Source organism: Diabrotica undecimpunctata, chromosome 6 (genome assembly GCF_040954645.1).
Source record: "Diabrotica undecimpunctata isolate CICGRU chromosome 6, icDiaUnde3, whole genome shotgun sequence".
Classification (NCBI taxonomy): Eukaryota; Metazoa; Arthropoda; class Insecta; order Coleoptera; family Chrysomelidae; genus Diabrotica; species Diabrotica undecimpunctata.
The window spans coordinates 25,285,344-25,301,978 of record NC_092808.1 but is presented as its reverse complement, the minus strand read 5'-3'; the positions used below and the strand labels follow the sequence as shown (position 1 = coordinate 25,301,978).

Sequence of the window (16,635 nt, the reverse complement as noted above, 5' to 3'; positions counted from 1 at the left end):
ACAAAATAAAAATAATTTTGGATGTAACAAAACATTGTACTATTCTATTTAAACACAAACACTATACACACTTACTATGTTCTTCTCTTTTTTTTTTGTTTTTGTTTTTTTTTATGCTGATGCCTACCAAAATATTAGAAAATATTATTCGCTGTCTAAATCTGAAGATGCAGTGCTACTATCGCTGTCATTATCTTCACCTGGTGTAATTATAATTGGCTCTAGTAAAACTTTGACATGAGTTTCAAGTTCCCACATACGATATTCTTCTTTAATTATGTGGCCTATACATTTAGCCCATTTCTCTGGAGTTACATGGAGGATTGCTTGAATCAAAAGTTCCTTAACTTCGTTTAATTTGAGCGTTTTGTTATTGCGTGCTATTTTCCCTTTCACTTGCGCCCAGATAAGTTCAATGGCATTAAGTTCGCAATGCTAAGGTGGTAGACGTAGAACTTTGACACCATAATCTTTTGCAGTTTCATCCACAACATATTTAAGATATTCACTTTTCCTTAACCGTGCAATGTCAAGTAGTTGAATTTTGAGCATTGATTCTTCGAATGCAATCCCCTTTTCTGTAAGCCATTCTTGAATTCTCCCTTTCCGCCATGCCGTCGTCGGTAATTGTTCTAGTCTGCGGCTATGATATGGTGCATTGTCCATAACAACCACAGACAAAGATTCCAATTTTGGTAAGATTCTCTTAAACCAGCGCTCAAATACTTCGGAAGTCATTTCTTTATGATAATCACCTGATTTTGTCGACTCAAATTGAAGCAAACCATTAACAAAGAACCCTGTATCACTTCCTATATGGGTAATGATTAAACGCCGTCCCTTTCCTGATGGAGTTTTTAATCCTGTAGACCAGCCTTCTATAAATGCTTCGCGTTTACTTTTGACATTTAAATCTTGCCAAACTTTTCCAACTGTATGACCTTCGTTAATCCAGGTTTCATCCAAATAATATATTTTGCATCCAGTGCTGCGAATTTTTCGTATTTCTTCTAAATATTTTCTTCTCCACAGAATAATTTCATTTTTTTCTAATAGCATACTTTTTCTGTTGCGTTTTACATATCGAAAGTTCATTTCGCGCATGGTTCTGATTAAGACCCTATGAGATATCTTGGGTAAAGAGTCATCTTTTTTGAGCTCTTGAGAATTTCTTTTCAGTGTTGGAATTTCAGTCCGAAAATAAAATGAATGAATTTTTCGACATATAATATTCCTTGTCTCGTCATCGAAAACAATGCTTTTCCTACCTCTAGTTTTACCTTTTTCTTGCTTTTTATTTTCCGATGTATTTTTAAGTACACGATAAATACAGCTAACGGATACTTTTGTTAAACTGCTACAAATGTCGACCGCTTGGCTAACATTTAATGCCATTTTTCTGCCGACAATTACTTCATAAACGTTTCGTATCATTACCTTCTCTTCGGACGTTAACATTTTCCGTCTCTTTTGCGGCTTTTCATTTTTGGAATCAACATCAGAATTTTGCTGTCTTCTCTTGGAACAACTCGGTTTTTCGTCCAACTCCAATAAAACTCAAACCAAATAATTACAGAATATAACTAAAAATTTACTATAAAACGACAAACAAAACACTCGTATTATCAATAACACGTTTTATCAATAACACAAACTTATAGCATAAAATATATTCACAAAATTCAACACATGCCCTACCCTTAGAAACACCTATGTACATGAACTATTGTTGCTCGACACTTGCTCGACAAAAACTAGTTTTACGGATTTCTGTGAGTCGAAATTCCATCGCTAATTCCAAAGTTGCCAAACGATTGAAAAATATTGTTTTAAAATATCGATTTTTATTTTATAATTTTAAATATGTAACGAAACGAAACATATAAATAAAATTTATTTAATTACAATTTTGTAATTAATTTTTACTATTGAAAAAATAATATTTTTTGGTATTTTTATGACGGTAATAATCGCTGCGTGGAAGAATACAGGTTTTGTATGACCATAATTACTACTTGTGAACAACAATTGGCTACACTGTACGGCAACTCCTGGTCAGTTTTTCTATAGAGAAGCACAAATAAATATACTACTTTATATATTCTGTAATTTCTTATGAGGAAACGCAAATTGCAATCGAGAAAACAGGCAGTTTTCGAGGGCCGCTGTGTACATTTAAATTTGAGGATATTCCGCGTTTAAACTATGAAATCACTCTTCTGATTTGAGGGTTTCTACTATAATAATAATAATAACTAATAAATAATATCTAACAGATTGAATTAACTTTAAGATAAAGCAATTTACAAATAGTTATATGACAAGTACTAAAAATCAAATCAAATATAAAAATTGTCTGGAATTACGAAATCGGTAAAAACCGATAATTTTTAGTTTAAAACCGAAAAGACCAGCTGGCTAATCCGCCTCTGTGGTTATTTGACATCCATCAGTTACGTCACTTTCACTAGTCCGATTATAGACTTCAATGTTTCTCTCTCGTCGATGTTGTGTATGGAGAAAGTCCTAAACAACATACAAGCAACCTGTACAGCCGAGAAAATGCATCGAAACGGAAAAATACATAAATATTAACATCGCAAATGGCCTGGGTCAACACTCTCTGCGATCTGCTTCTACCGTTTCAATGAGTTTTATTACGTTAATTATAACAAGTAAAAGTGATTTTTTTTAGATTTGTTGGAGATATAATGCAAATTATAATATTTATGGTTTATTTTACTGCGGATTTCAACATATTATTGACAACTAATCTAGTGTATTTTTATCGGTGTTATTTAATATGTATAATATTGAAAAAAGAAAAAAAAACTTAAAAAGGTCTTTTCAATTTTAAACAAATTTTAATAAAACAGTGGTAAACTTCCTCAACTATTTGTTTATGTATATTCTTTGTTTATAAATACTGCTTCTGGATCTACAGTCTATAGTCTTTCTTAAAAAGAAGCTAATCGTGTGTCGTAAGACAGAAAAATTCCAGTGAAAAGGAAAATCCATAATATTAGGTAATGTAGTAATGAGAACTGAAGGAAAATAAATGAAGCCGATTTTTACCAGACTAGAGCGCATGTTGTCCGTTAGGTGGACACAATAAGGGGGCAAACAATGTAAAAATTATTTGAATTTGATATTGGTTAACCTTTGGGTTTGTGATTTAGAATAATTATACAAGAATACTACAAGAAATTTAAAGACAGAACATGTATTTCGTTGAGTATCAAAGCCTATTAATTTAAACTCTGCCGACCATTTTCAATATTATTGTATGTTTAAAATAGAGAAAAAGTGATTTGGATAAATTAACTTCAATGTTGAAAATATAGAAAAAGGTAATATAAAAATATATAATTTACTGTTACAGGTTTTAAATGACATTTGAAGAAGAGAAAAAGGAATGGAAAAAAAGCTCTAAGCACAAAGGATTATGTACTATATACACAACACTGGTGTATGTTATAAACAATTTAGACCAGAATATTTTTAAACAAAACTGTGAAGGTCTTAGATTGAAACCTAACGCTGTACCATCAATCTTTGAACAATTTCCCCAAGTACCTTTAAACCAAAGATAATAAACCTATATTGCATAAAAATGGTTCTGTTTCAAGTACCAGACAAATTCTTAAAGTTCAACCTGTTCAGAGACAGAATAAATGAAGTACTTGTAACATATTCCACTTGTAACCACAAAATATGATTTCAAAACACTTAAAAATTCTGAAAAAGAGTTGAGAAAATTGAGAATTTAGTATAAATAAAACTTGCAAAAATTATAAAAAGAAATCAGAATTTTAAACCAGAAATTACGAAGAAAAAAGTAAAAAAAAAATGATAATTCACCTTATAAAATTATAGCTAATATTAAAATAATCTTTTTTATTAATCGATCAATCTGCTTGGACCCCAACATGCAGTGTTGTGGTTTGTAGCAATCATTTTAATGGAAATAAAAAAATGTATGTTCTAACAGGATACGCACCAACAATATTTCCAAAGCAGTATAACAGTAAATTCTACCCAAGTTCTTAAAAGGTAAATCAAATCTGTGCAGTGTTTTTTATTATCAAATTTAAAATATTTATACTTATAAATATTTTATCACAGGCACAATCGTTATGTAAGGCGTTCTGGATTACAGTCTACAATACAATCATTACGTACAACCGACAAGTGTTCAGACTTCTACTAATATAGAATAATCTACAAATACGGGAGACATTTCACTTCAAGTGAGAATGAACCAGCATATTAATACTGAGCAAAACAACTTTCAAGATTAGTTAGTTAAAAATGAAGAATTTAATGAAAGATATGTCAGTTTCAATGCAGAAAAAACTTTGTTTTTTTATGTGATGAGAATAATGAATCTCAAAATATTCTAGGAGAATCATACTTTTATAGTGTATATGCATCGCTTGGAAGTGAAAAGTGTGATGTCCAAACGCAAACTGATATATTAGTTCCTAAGAAAGAAATCAGTGATTTGGTATACGCTCGTCAAAGAAGATCAGTTAAGAGATAAGGCACTGAATGTTGGACAGTTAAAAATCCACAAAACAAGTAACGTATGTTTCAGATAATGCCCAGGTGGGTGGGTATTATGAATTTGTGAATGTTGTTATAGTCCATTCGCTTACGAGAGCTTATTTTCCCGACTAGGCACCCCCCACCACCTAAGCTTTTGGGAACAGAACAGTTTGACCAAATTGACATTTATGAATTTGTTTGGACTTAACCTAACTTTATGATTTGATATCTTATGTTTATATTTGGTGTCTTATTATTATTATTTTTTAAAATGCCTGTAACGTGTAAATATTGTGATAAAGTTTTTTCAAGACAATTTACTTTAAATAGACACGTCACACAAATTCATTTTAAACAGGTTGAACGCATATCTTATGCTAAAAATGTATGGGGTTTTAAGTGTTTGGAACTTGATTGTGATAATTCCTTTCAGCAAGGAAAATTTTTAATTAATCATTTGGAAAATGTTCATAATTTAAAGTTTGAAAGTCAAACAATTAATTTTACAAATATGGATGGTAAGTTTTATTTTAATATTTAATTTAGTAGGATATATTTTGTTAAAATATTGTAGAATATTTCTATGTACTTAATAAAATATTAAAATTAATAATGTATAGTAATGGACATTTACTAATTTAATTTTTTTTTTGTTTAAGAATTTATTATTTGGAAACGATCAATGGAAGAAACATCCTGCAGCTTCTATGTTGTATCTAAATACAAGCAAGATAAAAATATTACATACTTTAATTGCAATCGTAGCAAAACATGTAAGTAAGATACTTAACATATGATAACATCGTATTAGATGGATACTATAATTATTTATAATTAAATTTTTTTTTCTTTGTAGCTCATGATGGAAAGCAAGTATTAAATAAGCAATACAAGGGTAATTGTAAGTCTCAAGGTTTATGCCATATGGATTCATTATGCACTAGCCAAATAAAAATTGTCAGCGCCAATGATAAAATAACTGTGAATTTCCAAAAAACACACTATGGGCATGAAATTGAGCTTGGAAAAATTAGACTCCCAAAGCAAGAAAGTATTCAGTATTTTTCCATTAATTCAACAAGATTAGTGTATTGTTGCTTAGAACTATTTTGGAATACTGTTCAGTTATTTGGTCACCCTATTTTCAGAACAATATTGATACCATAGAAAGAGTCTAGCATAAATATTTGAAATTTTGTGCTTACCACGTCCACACTACTATTGAAAATCATGATTATTTCTGTATCGAACAACAATTATCTTTATCCTCACTCAAGAACCGTCGTGACATGTCAGGAGCTATATTTATATATAAGATCATACATGGATTTATTGATCATCCGAACCATCAAGCTCTACGTTACCACAATGTTTTCAATATTCCTTTCCACAGAACAACCTATGGTATTCACAACTCATTGGATAGATACATGGGGCTATTAAATGATCGCGATTTTGATACTTTCAATATAACTAACTCAGTTAAATTTTATTCTTGTTATACTTTGTTTTATTTTAGTATGTAAGATTTTTAGTCTCATTTTTTAAAACTTTTTAATATTGATTTTATATAGTAATTTCAAGTTTTGAATCCTAACTGTGATATTGTATATTGTAATTTAAACTGTTAATGGGGTTATCCCATGTATTAAATAAATAAATAAATAAATAGTACACTGACTGTACTATTTAAATAAAAATTAAAATAATTGTTATATACTACATGCATCTTGTATTTATTTCACCTTTCCCTAAATTGGAAACAACTGTAAAATGTTGTGGTACATTGTATACCCTGTATATTATCAAAGAATATAGACGTCTAGCGTCTATATTCTTTGATATTATATAGGGTGTTTACAGTCTTGTGATATTTTTTATAGGTGATAGTTTATCAAAAAAGAATGGTATTTCGTCTAATTAATTGTGGAAGAATTGTGCTTAATTTCTTATACATAGGGCTTAGAAGTTGGCAAACATTTAGATTTTTTTGTAATATTTAACACATACACACTTTAGAATATTCTTATGCAATTTGGTAAGCATTATTTATGGATTGTACAGCTACTACAAGTTTTGTTGTAGGAGATATAAAGAAAAGTTGAGAGGTTGTTTTAAATGGAATTTACTTACAAAAAATCTTAGAAATTACATATTACAGAGGCCAACTGAAAGTTTTCTTTAAATTATAAACGACATATCCCGAATCTACGTAACTTATTTAGATTATTACACGGTTCTTATACGTGTAGTGGCCATTCATTCAATAGGTTGTGTACACCAAATTTCATTTGAATATTCTAATGCGCTAAAGAGATATTACAAAAAAATCTAAATTTTTGGAAACTTCAATGGCCTGTATTTGAGAAAGGAAGCAAATTCGACCATCCCTTATTCTACACAATACCTTTATTGCTAACCTACCACCACTTAAAAATAAAATCGCAAGACTGTAAACACCGTCTATACATTGTAACATTTTCTTCTAAAAAATATGACTATTTACCTCATTATGTGTTTTGTACAAGCGTAAACGAAGTATACCAATCATTATTATATTGGAACTTTTTTTAAGTTTTTTGATGAACTAAAATAATAATGAAATGACTGTTTAAATGTAACAGGTGTCATTTTTACAGCTTTCTAAATAAAAATTATTATTAAAAAATTAAAATAGTATTTATAATTAATTCTGTAAAAAATCTAGATTTTGTTACCAAAGTATGTATAGGAATAAAAAAAGACAGAAATTTAATACAATAAGGGTCGATTGTTCGAACGCTAATGAGAACTCAAATCAAATATTTAATTAAAATCAAATACGTTACATTTTGAGGTTATCTTGACTGATTTATTCAATGACGTTTGGATTTATTCAATTCTTATTTTGCGTTTTAATTTAAAATAAACCATAATTAAACTTATTTCTTTCTGATGTTAATGTCATGTTTTTATTTAAAAATCAATAATAATAATAAGCAATTTTGACAGCTGCTGTGACGTATTTGCTTGTAATTAAATATTTCCAATATTTGATTACAATCAAGTTTTGATTAGCGTTCGAACAACCGGCACTAATTGTTACCATATATTTCAAACTTCCCGCCATTCGTTAAATACTTGCACATATAAACAGTAGTGGGGGGTGCTGAGTCGGGAAATTAAGCTCTCGTCATTCGCTTAGCTCGGGCATATTTTGACAGATTCATTGTCGGAAACCTACAACCATCGAGCAAAAAGACAAAAGAGGGAATCTAATCGTTATGAAAAGGCGACCAAAAAAGTGGCCTCTGATGGCGGACATATCCGGAAATCCGAATGCGCCAAATTTAAATTTTCCGACACTTATTAACAGTAGCTATAAAATAGTTTTCAGAATGTGTCTTAGACGAGAAAATTTTAATTAAATATTAACGATAACAGTCAAAAATGTGAAACAATTGTTAAAAAACTTCAATATAAATAAGATTTCATGTGACAGTTGGGACAAATAATAACATAACCCAACTAAATTTGATTTCTTAAACAAAGAAAGACTCTCTTTCCTTGTTTAATTTGGCCTCTCAAGATGGCACTTCCTGTCTAACAATATTTTTGCCCCCACTACCTTTACATTCCCTCTTTTGTCTTTTTGCTCGATGCCTACAACACAACAATTCCTACTTCTCAGTATTAATAGCTCAAGTATCTTACTATTGCAGACTTCTTTTTTAAAAAAAAGAAGAATTATTCTAAATAGTGGAAGTGTATACTAAACCCATCAAATTTTGGGTAGTATATATTTAAAAAATATATTTTAGTTCTAGAAAACTCATTATTTAGGTATTGGCTAACGTCGAAATTGATACGTCAAAACAAATAATACAAAGTGTAATTTTCCTTATAATCAATTGTGGATTGGACCAACTTTATGGATTCAATTACTATAAATTTAACATACTTTTCGAAGTAACATTATCAAATAATTACAACTATAAATATGATTGGTACTCTCCATTTCTATCTGTAATTTCTTAATATTATCTCAATAGAATACCTAACACAATATCTCAGTTACTAATAAATTCACAATTTCTTTAATTTGTTAGAATTAAACCAGCGTGAAATGGCTAATAGTTTTCAATGAAAAATGCACAAATACATAGATAATCAACTAAATTACAAGTTTAAGAATAAATTACACGGTGCGTATAAATGAAAGATTTTATTAAATAATTTAGAAATAGAAAGCTCATTTATGTTGTAATCAAAGAAATAATTTCTCCCGCTTTGGCTTTCACGTTAAAAGTACATTTTCTCGCTTGAGATACGCGCTGCAATATTGCACAATTAAACTGATCTATAATATTGCACAATAATTGTACGCGCGCATACATATGTTTATATTAGAAAAGAGAAATTTGTTAATAATAATAACATTAAAATGCATTTTTGTTGAAGTCTAAAATTAATAAAATTTACGCCACCTATGGCTGCAAATCTACAACGAATTGCAAAGGTCCCACGCACGTAAGCGAAACCTGTAATGCTCTCTATTTAACGTACGAACAGCACTCGCTAGGTGTCACTATTGTTTCACCTTCCATTTTATTTGTTTATTTTTGTTCATAAAATAACAATGTCTGAAAGTTCAAGCGATGAAGAAAAATCGGAAAATGTTAAGAATGAACCAATGGATAACCCGGAATTAGACTTTTTTAGTGATAAATTTAATCCTCTTTTGGCACTAAATACTCCAAATGTCCGTGTACCGTGTACGAGTGCTAAAAGGTACGATAATTTGGCTTCATATCAATCGGCGATAAATAAAGCAAATAATCCTGAACAGTACGCAAAAAAGAGTGAACAAATGAAACAAGATACTGAAACAATCGTAAGAAGATGGAAAGAACATCAATGTAAGTAACAAGTAATTAAGATATGTGATTTAGTGGCTATGGTAACTGGATACATAACCTCACAAATCAGCATGCGATACTGCTGTGTAAATATAGTCAAATTAGATTTTTTCGCTTAAATCATATATTTTGATAAATATCAGGTCATTGACTGCTGTTTCGCATTGGACTAACACGTAGATTAAATAATGTACTAAACAACATAAAAATATATATTTAGTGAATCGCTTATTATTGTTTAATTAACAAACTGATATTTATTTCTAAAATTGAATAAACATAAAACAAAAAACATTTTACAAGGTCAAATATTTAATAAATAATATTACTGTAGCTTTGTGATCTTTTGAAAAATATGTATCTATATATTGTGGTATCATATTTACAAAATGTAGGTATATATGGAAATTACAGGTTATAGGCTGCATTAAATATTAATAGAGCAAAAAAGTGAATTGTCTTTGACATTATAATATGTAGAAATAAATAGCTTATAACAACACCAACATCGGCATAAATAAAACTAGATTGATCATTGAATATACTGCCATAAAAAGTAAATGAACTATTTCAACAAATAAATTAATAGGACATTTACTATACCTGGAAAAAATATAACCTCAGATGAAATAAATTATTCAATAAAGGAAACAAGGAAAAAGTGGTGTATACACTTACAGTAAGCAGGATAAACTGAGGATAAAGTAAGTAAATCGTCAGATAAAGAAGAGAACTTGCAGTTTAATAGTTCTATTAAATGTAGATTATCCTACTGGGTACAATTAATTTGACTGTTTTAGAATAGTTCTTCAAACTCCCTTATAAAAACTTTGCCTTGAAAAAATTTGCCATTCTATAGAGCATTCCAAGTTAAGAAAATAACATTGCGGAGATATGGAGATATATATTGCCATGTATTTCTTATGGACGATAGAAGCGCAGCGATGCCACGATGAACACAAGCACGATTCAGGGTTGTATAATTTGTATTTTCGTTTTCACAGACATGAATTAAATTAATGTTTTTTAACGTAATTGACCAAAAGTGCCCATTCGAAACAAGAGATAAAAAGTAGGGAAAATGATTTTAATTAAATAAATAGTATTTACAAAAGATACTTTTATTTTATCTTATTTTATTTTATTTTATCTTATTTTAATTATAGTAACGACAGTTTATTTGTTTTTCGGTAAGAATATCATATACGAATCATAGAAATAAGTAGAAAATATTGTTTAGTTAAATCATGCACTTTTAAAGATTTAAAAGCAAATAAACGGACCGCTTGGAATGCATAATATATCTAATTACTAATTGCAACTTAAAATAATACAGTGTACTATGTCAGCGATTTTATGTGTTCTCTGAGACTACATAATGATAATAAGGCTTTGTGGTTCTTCAGTTGTTATTCTGACTTTACAGTTAACTGTTAATTGAAAATGGAAATTCGAAAAATATATCGACATCTAGTAAACCGCATGCCTGAGAGTTTTGGCAACACTGATCTCCATAAGTCTAATGTTATTTTCTTAATGTGGAACACTGTATAGGAGACACATACCCCTATGGTGTAAAACCAATGTGTTTAAATAATGAAATCAAATTTTTGGGCTGTGGCTTCTTCATTTCTTTCCTTGTGAATTCCATATATTAATACTACTTAATACTACTACTTGATTAATTTTTGTGCTTTTTCGAGGTACGCCATAGCTAAGCATACTTTCTCTTCATTTTTCTGTTGCTGGCATTATCTTTTCCATGGTTTTTCTTCTATTAAGGTTGTTTCATTGACCTATTGATAGAAGACATTGTATTCTATGCAATAAGGCAATGATACATAAAAAAGAAACCATAGTTGCCATCTTAATGCAACTGATAAAAAAATATTGTTTGATAATTTTAAGAATTGACAGTGTGAGAGAAATAAACCCCCACTTCTACCAAAATTGCTGGTGTCGAGCTTTTTGCTGATTATTATATAAAGGCACCCTTCATGTCAGACAGTTTATAAAAACCAAAAGGTTGCATTTTGGCTTGAAACTTTTTTGTCTTTGTCCCAGTGATCCCCAGTTTCGTGGCTACACTTTTTATTCTTTATTGTATATTGGAAAGGACATTTATACAGCAGACCATATCCCAATACAGAGCATCTAACTATCTCAGAAAAGGTTGTCATTTACTTGTTCGATCTTTGTTGGATGAGGGAAGAGAAATTATCCTTGATAACTGGTACATGTCATTACGCTTAGCAGATTTTTTCCTTCAATGAAATACTTATGTTACTGGTATGATTCGGGTCAACAGGGGAGCTCACTCAAATTCCACTTGAGGCATTTCAATCTTGTTGATAAAAGGGACATGTATATGCTAACTACAAAACTTACAGCAGGATTATCGAAAAAAATGTTATCAAGCTAGAACCAGCAAGAATAAATCAGTTGGAAAGCCTGAAGTGGTTGAACCCTACAACCAAAATATGGGAGCAGTAGATGCTATCGATCCAGATATTGAGTACTGATATTATTAGAAAAAGTTACACATGGTTCAAAAAAGTTGGTTTTCATATGATCCAATGTATGGTACTAAATTCAAAAAGCTTTTATACAATTATAACAAGAAGAAAGAGAAAGTTTTGTAAAGTCTGTTACGCAAATGAGAAGAAAACAATTAAGATTTCATAGCCTTTATGAAACATTTGAAAAATTATTTTATTTTGTTTTATTCCCATTTGTATGCCAATGAACAATAAGCTTGTGTATAAAAATGTGTAAAACTAATACAAAAAATATGGAATTGCATTCAAAATACTCGTTAAGTATAAAAAATGTTAACAGTTGTAATGAAAGGCAGACATTTTTTATTTATTTATAATTTTTGTTTTTATATGGATTGTCCCTTAGTGCGGTGCCTATGGCAAATTAATACTTTCTTAAATATTAAAAAATGCTCTCCAAGGCACCGAAAATTCAAACGGACCACGCAAAAACAATGTTTTAAAAAAGTTTTATTTTTCGCTAAATCTGGTATAAGTAATACTTACTGTGCTACTCATCTTTAAGCTTGGTAGCGAAGGGGTTAAATGTTTTTTTTTGGATTTTATTTAGAGTTTGTGCTGTTGATAGCTTCGGCTATCTATTTCTTATTTTACAATGTGTTCTCTGGGAAACAACTTGTGGTCTGATCCGCAGAGGGTGGCTGGTTTTGCTTTCACATTGATTACTGAGCTGATCCAGCGTTTAGTTACAAGCATAAAATCTATTTGATTTTCCTATCTTCTTTCAATTGAAGTCCATGTCAATGCCTTTGTGGATGATGTTTGAATATTGTGGCCATTATACTTAATTCGGTGTAGATGAAGACCTGGAGAATCCGTTTATATGAATCGTTTCTTTGTCGTAGTCCAACCTACCTTTCCATCATCATGGCATAGCTACATTCCTAGAGGAGTGATTGCCGCCCTCTTTGGGGTTTTCCCATTCTTTGTCGCGGCGAATCAGTCCTCATTAAAATTTTGGTTTTACAATTGGTTGTGCAACTTGGCGTCTTCTACAATATTTCTCAATTCTTTCCTGTTTTTGCTTATGGTATTATCTCTAACTTTCACTTTCTTAAGATCCGCATTTAGGTATCTGGTTCTCCCATCTTGTCTTCGGTTTTCTTCGTGGTCTGTCTGATACTGGTCTCCATTTTGTGATTTTCTTGATAACTGCTTCTGGATTTCTCCTTTCTAGATGTCCCATTCATCTAAGTCTCTGTGCCTTAATAAATCTGACGATTTCTTCTCCTTTCAAAAGTTGTCTTACTTCGTATTTGATTAGTTTTCTACATTCATTATTACCTAAGTTTAGTGGGCATGCTATTTTTTTATTTATATTATATTATATTTCGTTTTTATCATTAAGGTATGTTTCTTCCGTGCATTCGTGAGTGCTTTCTCTATCCTTAAAATAACCCTTTGTAATGTTTCTCCCATATCTTGACATCAATTTTACTTGTTGGTTTTCTCTTGTTTTGGGATTTTATATATTTATATAGCTTTACATTACCAAACTACCTTACCGTTGCTTTTAAATGGTTGTCTACCTTTGTGTCTTCGTTCAGTCTTCTATTATTATCATCGGTTCTTTCTTAGGAACGTTAGAGAAAGTTTCATGTTTTCTAGTATATCTTCTGTTGACTATGTTATTGGCATAATATATATCAGTTCTATGTTCATATTTACTGATTTTGATTTTATGCTTATCTTAATGATACGATCATTTACTGGGAGGTATCCATAACAAATGACACATGCATTAGTAAAACAGAACTCAAGAAGAAAAAATGGCTACTACAAAGATTTTTTTTATTCCTTGTTTATTTTTCTCCCGTAAAAATCCCGGCTAACAAATACTTATTCTGTTTTAAAAATATCCTTAATCATATTTTTTTCTTTTCGATATCTCATAATTGTAAACAACTATTATGATACCCTAACAATTTTTACGTAATAGTCACTAAGGATAATATTTCCTTATTTGGTGTAGAAAAAACTCGTTTAATTAATTTTGTTTTTGATTACACGATCCTCACATCAACACGTCATAAGGTATTAAATGTCGCATGTTCCATGTGTTTCAAATTAGAGGACTGTCTATTTTTCCTTTATATTTTTATTCATTGAAAGCAAAGCCTAGCGACCCGTAATCAAAAGTGCAGTGAAACTATCATATTCATTACGATTACACTAACACACATGCCTCTATTCTACGGAGACTCTTCGAAATTTTGTCACGAGCTATATTTTATTCTCTTTTTATTTCTTCTAAAATCTTTTCTGGTTTAATAAACGTTTTTCTTTTAATATATAATAACTGTTATTTGTATATCTATCACATACTATGCCGATGTTTAATTCCCAGTTTGTTTGTGTTTGTCCTGCTCTCAGATATATTTTTACCTCCCACCCCTCGCTCTCACCCTCTCACACTTTTTCGCTTATCCAATATAATATCACCAATATAAAGAATTAATAATTTGTGTCTTTTTTGGAGTTGCTTTTGGGCACCTTTACATGAGATAAGGCTTTGGGCATCTTATGCCTTTAACAGCTTTGATCCTCACCTCCAATTCAATGTGAATTTGAGATTGGGAATAGCATCCCGTTTTAGATATGCGAATAATTCGCACATAGAACAACACATTAGGCACTATCTGGTACAGAAAACAAATGGCCAACAACCGTTTCTTAAATTACCACTCATCACACCCAATCATATACAAACATAACCTCGTACAAGCCCTCAGTCTTAGAGTATACTCGTCGACACATCCGCTATTCAAAGATGAAGCTCTTAATCTACTGAAGTCTATTCTCATTGATTACTCCGATACCATTTTTATCATCAATAAATTTCTATTTTCCAAAAGCTATGTTAATTCTATCAAAGCATTCAATGGGTTAAAATTAGCGTCCATTTCTAGCAATATTCAGACGAAAAACTCTTTAATGCCTTACTGGTTAAAATAACCTTAAAAACACCAGAACTGTAGGAAAGTTGTTTTCGTAGATCAAAACTCCATTGTCGCCTTTAGAGCAAACTAAAGTGGCCTTCTAATTCCTGCTACATTGGCCAGACCAGCAGCTATCTTTAAGGTCGACTAACGTCCCACAAAAGCGACATTAGGATTTCCAAACCCTTTTGGGCCCTTACACAACACGCCATTACAAAAAAATCACCTAATCGAGTTCACTAACGTCAAAATATTTTGCAAACAACAAAATTATCACAAGAGATCTCCCTCCTTGAAATGTACCAAATTCTAAAACATCCAATAGCCCTAAATATAAGAATTGACATTGATAACTTGAGCCAGATATATCACCCTCTGTTGTTTATGTTGTCATAACAAATAAAAACCATTTCATATCCCATATTTCTTTTTAAACAAATAGTCAAAAATTGTTCCTTTTTCCATATCGAACAAATATTCCACGAACACTATAAATTCTATCTTTAATGCCCTTGACAATCAGACGACTCTCAAAACCTTTATGGACCTCCCACGGAGGAATAAATAGACACATGCACTGCAAGATGCTCTTGGCCACCAACAGAACATTTCCGAATGTGAAGACTAAGTGTCGTAGTGTTTTGTCTATGTAGGATCTCCAACATCATAGCCAAATTAAGCCCGTCTGTTAAATTTAAATCACTAGACAATTAAATTAATGAACAGTAGTGCCCTATTTCAGTTTTTTGTTTGTCGTTAAGCAGTTTTTGTTTAATGTTAAGTAACCATACAGTTTTTATAACATCTACTAAAACCTACAAAGTGTTTGTAAGTATGAATTTCCATCATTGTTTTTTTTTACTAAAGAAACTAATTCTATTAAATCAATGAAATAGTTCTAATTCTAATTTGCCATCATTTCGAGTCTCACCATTCTCCTATACGTATTTCGTAGTTTACCACTCATCAGGGAGACTTGTGATGACTGTGCACTGAACAGAAACGCTGTGTATAGCTGGCAATTATTGTAACAATATACCAGTATATGCTAGTAACCTATGATTTTATGAATGGTGCTAAATGATCCTTATCACTTGAACTTATACATTGACTTCGTTGATTATGAAAACGCATTCGACTCCATAGAACTTTGGGCAATAGAGAGCTATGAACAACTGCAGGATAGTCTCCCGATACAGAATGCTCATACATAATATTTACAAGACAGCTACAATGAAAATACAAATAGATGCGAAAACCAAAGCTAAACCAATCAACAGAGGAGTTCGCCAGGGAGACGTTATCTCACCAAAGCTATTCACACTTGAACTGGAAGACGTGTTCAAAGACATTAACTGGGCAGATAAAGGAATAAATGTTAATGGAAGAAAACTGAGTCATTTGAGACACGCTGATGACATTGTAATATTCGCTACAAGTTTCGAAGAACTATAATCCATGATGACGCAACTATTTCAAGCTTCGGAAAAGTAGGTCTTAAGCTGAACTTGGAAAAAACAAAAATAATGACAAATACACCGAACATTAGAGAAATAACGTTGAACTACATAAATTTAGAAACAGTAAGCGAATACATCTACCTGGGACATATAATGAAAGTTAACAAAGAGAATCAAACTTCCGAAATTATCAGAAGAATAAGGTTAGCGTGGACAGGATTTGTAAAACTGA

The 16,635-nt window shown here is 30.8% G+C and overlaps 2 protein-coding genes and 1 long non-coding RNA gene across 3 annotated transcripts in view; 2 read left to right on the top strand and 1 right to left on the bottom strand.

The window, feature by feature from the left end:
* Positions 1–16,635, bottom strand: part of Eip74EF (Ecdysone-induced protein E74) — a 735,282-nt gene that overhangs the window by 582,950 nt on the left and 135,697 nt on the right. The gene's annotated exons all lie outside the window — the stretch shown is intronic.
* LOC140442607 (uncharacterized) lies at positions 4,789–5,870 on the top strand. The gene is made up of 3 exons (XR_011951080.1): positions 4,789–5,066; positions 5,208–5,321; positions 5,405–5,870. It is a non-coding gene; the product is annotated as an uncharacterized lncRNA (long non-coding RNA).
* The window catches only part of Lsm11 (U6 snRNA-associated Sm-like protein LSm11), a 67,316-nt gene continuing 59,815 nt past the window's right edge, over positions 9,135–16,635 (top strand). The window contains exon 1 of the mRNA XM_072534492.1: positions 9,135–9,446. Coding sequence (XP_072390593.1) covers positions 9,167–9,446 — 280 coding nt within the window. The 5' untranslated portion in view covers positions 9,135–9,166. The remainder of the gene's footprint in view (positions 9,447–16,635) is intronic.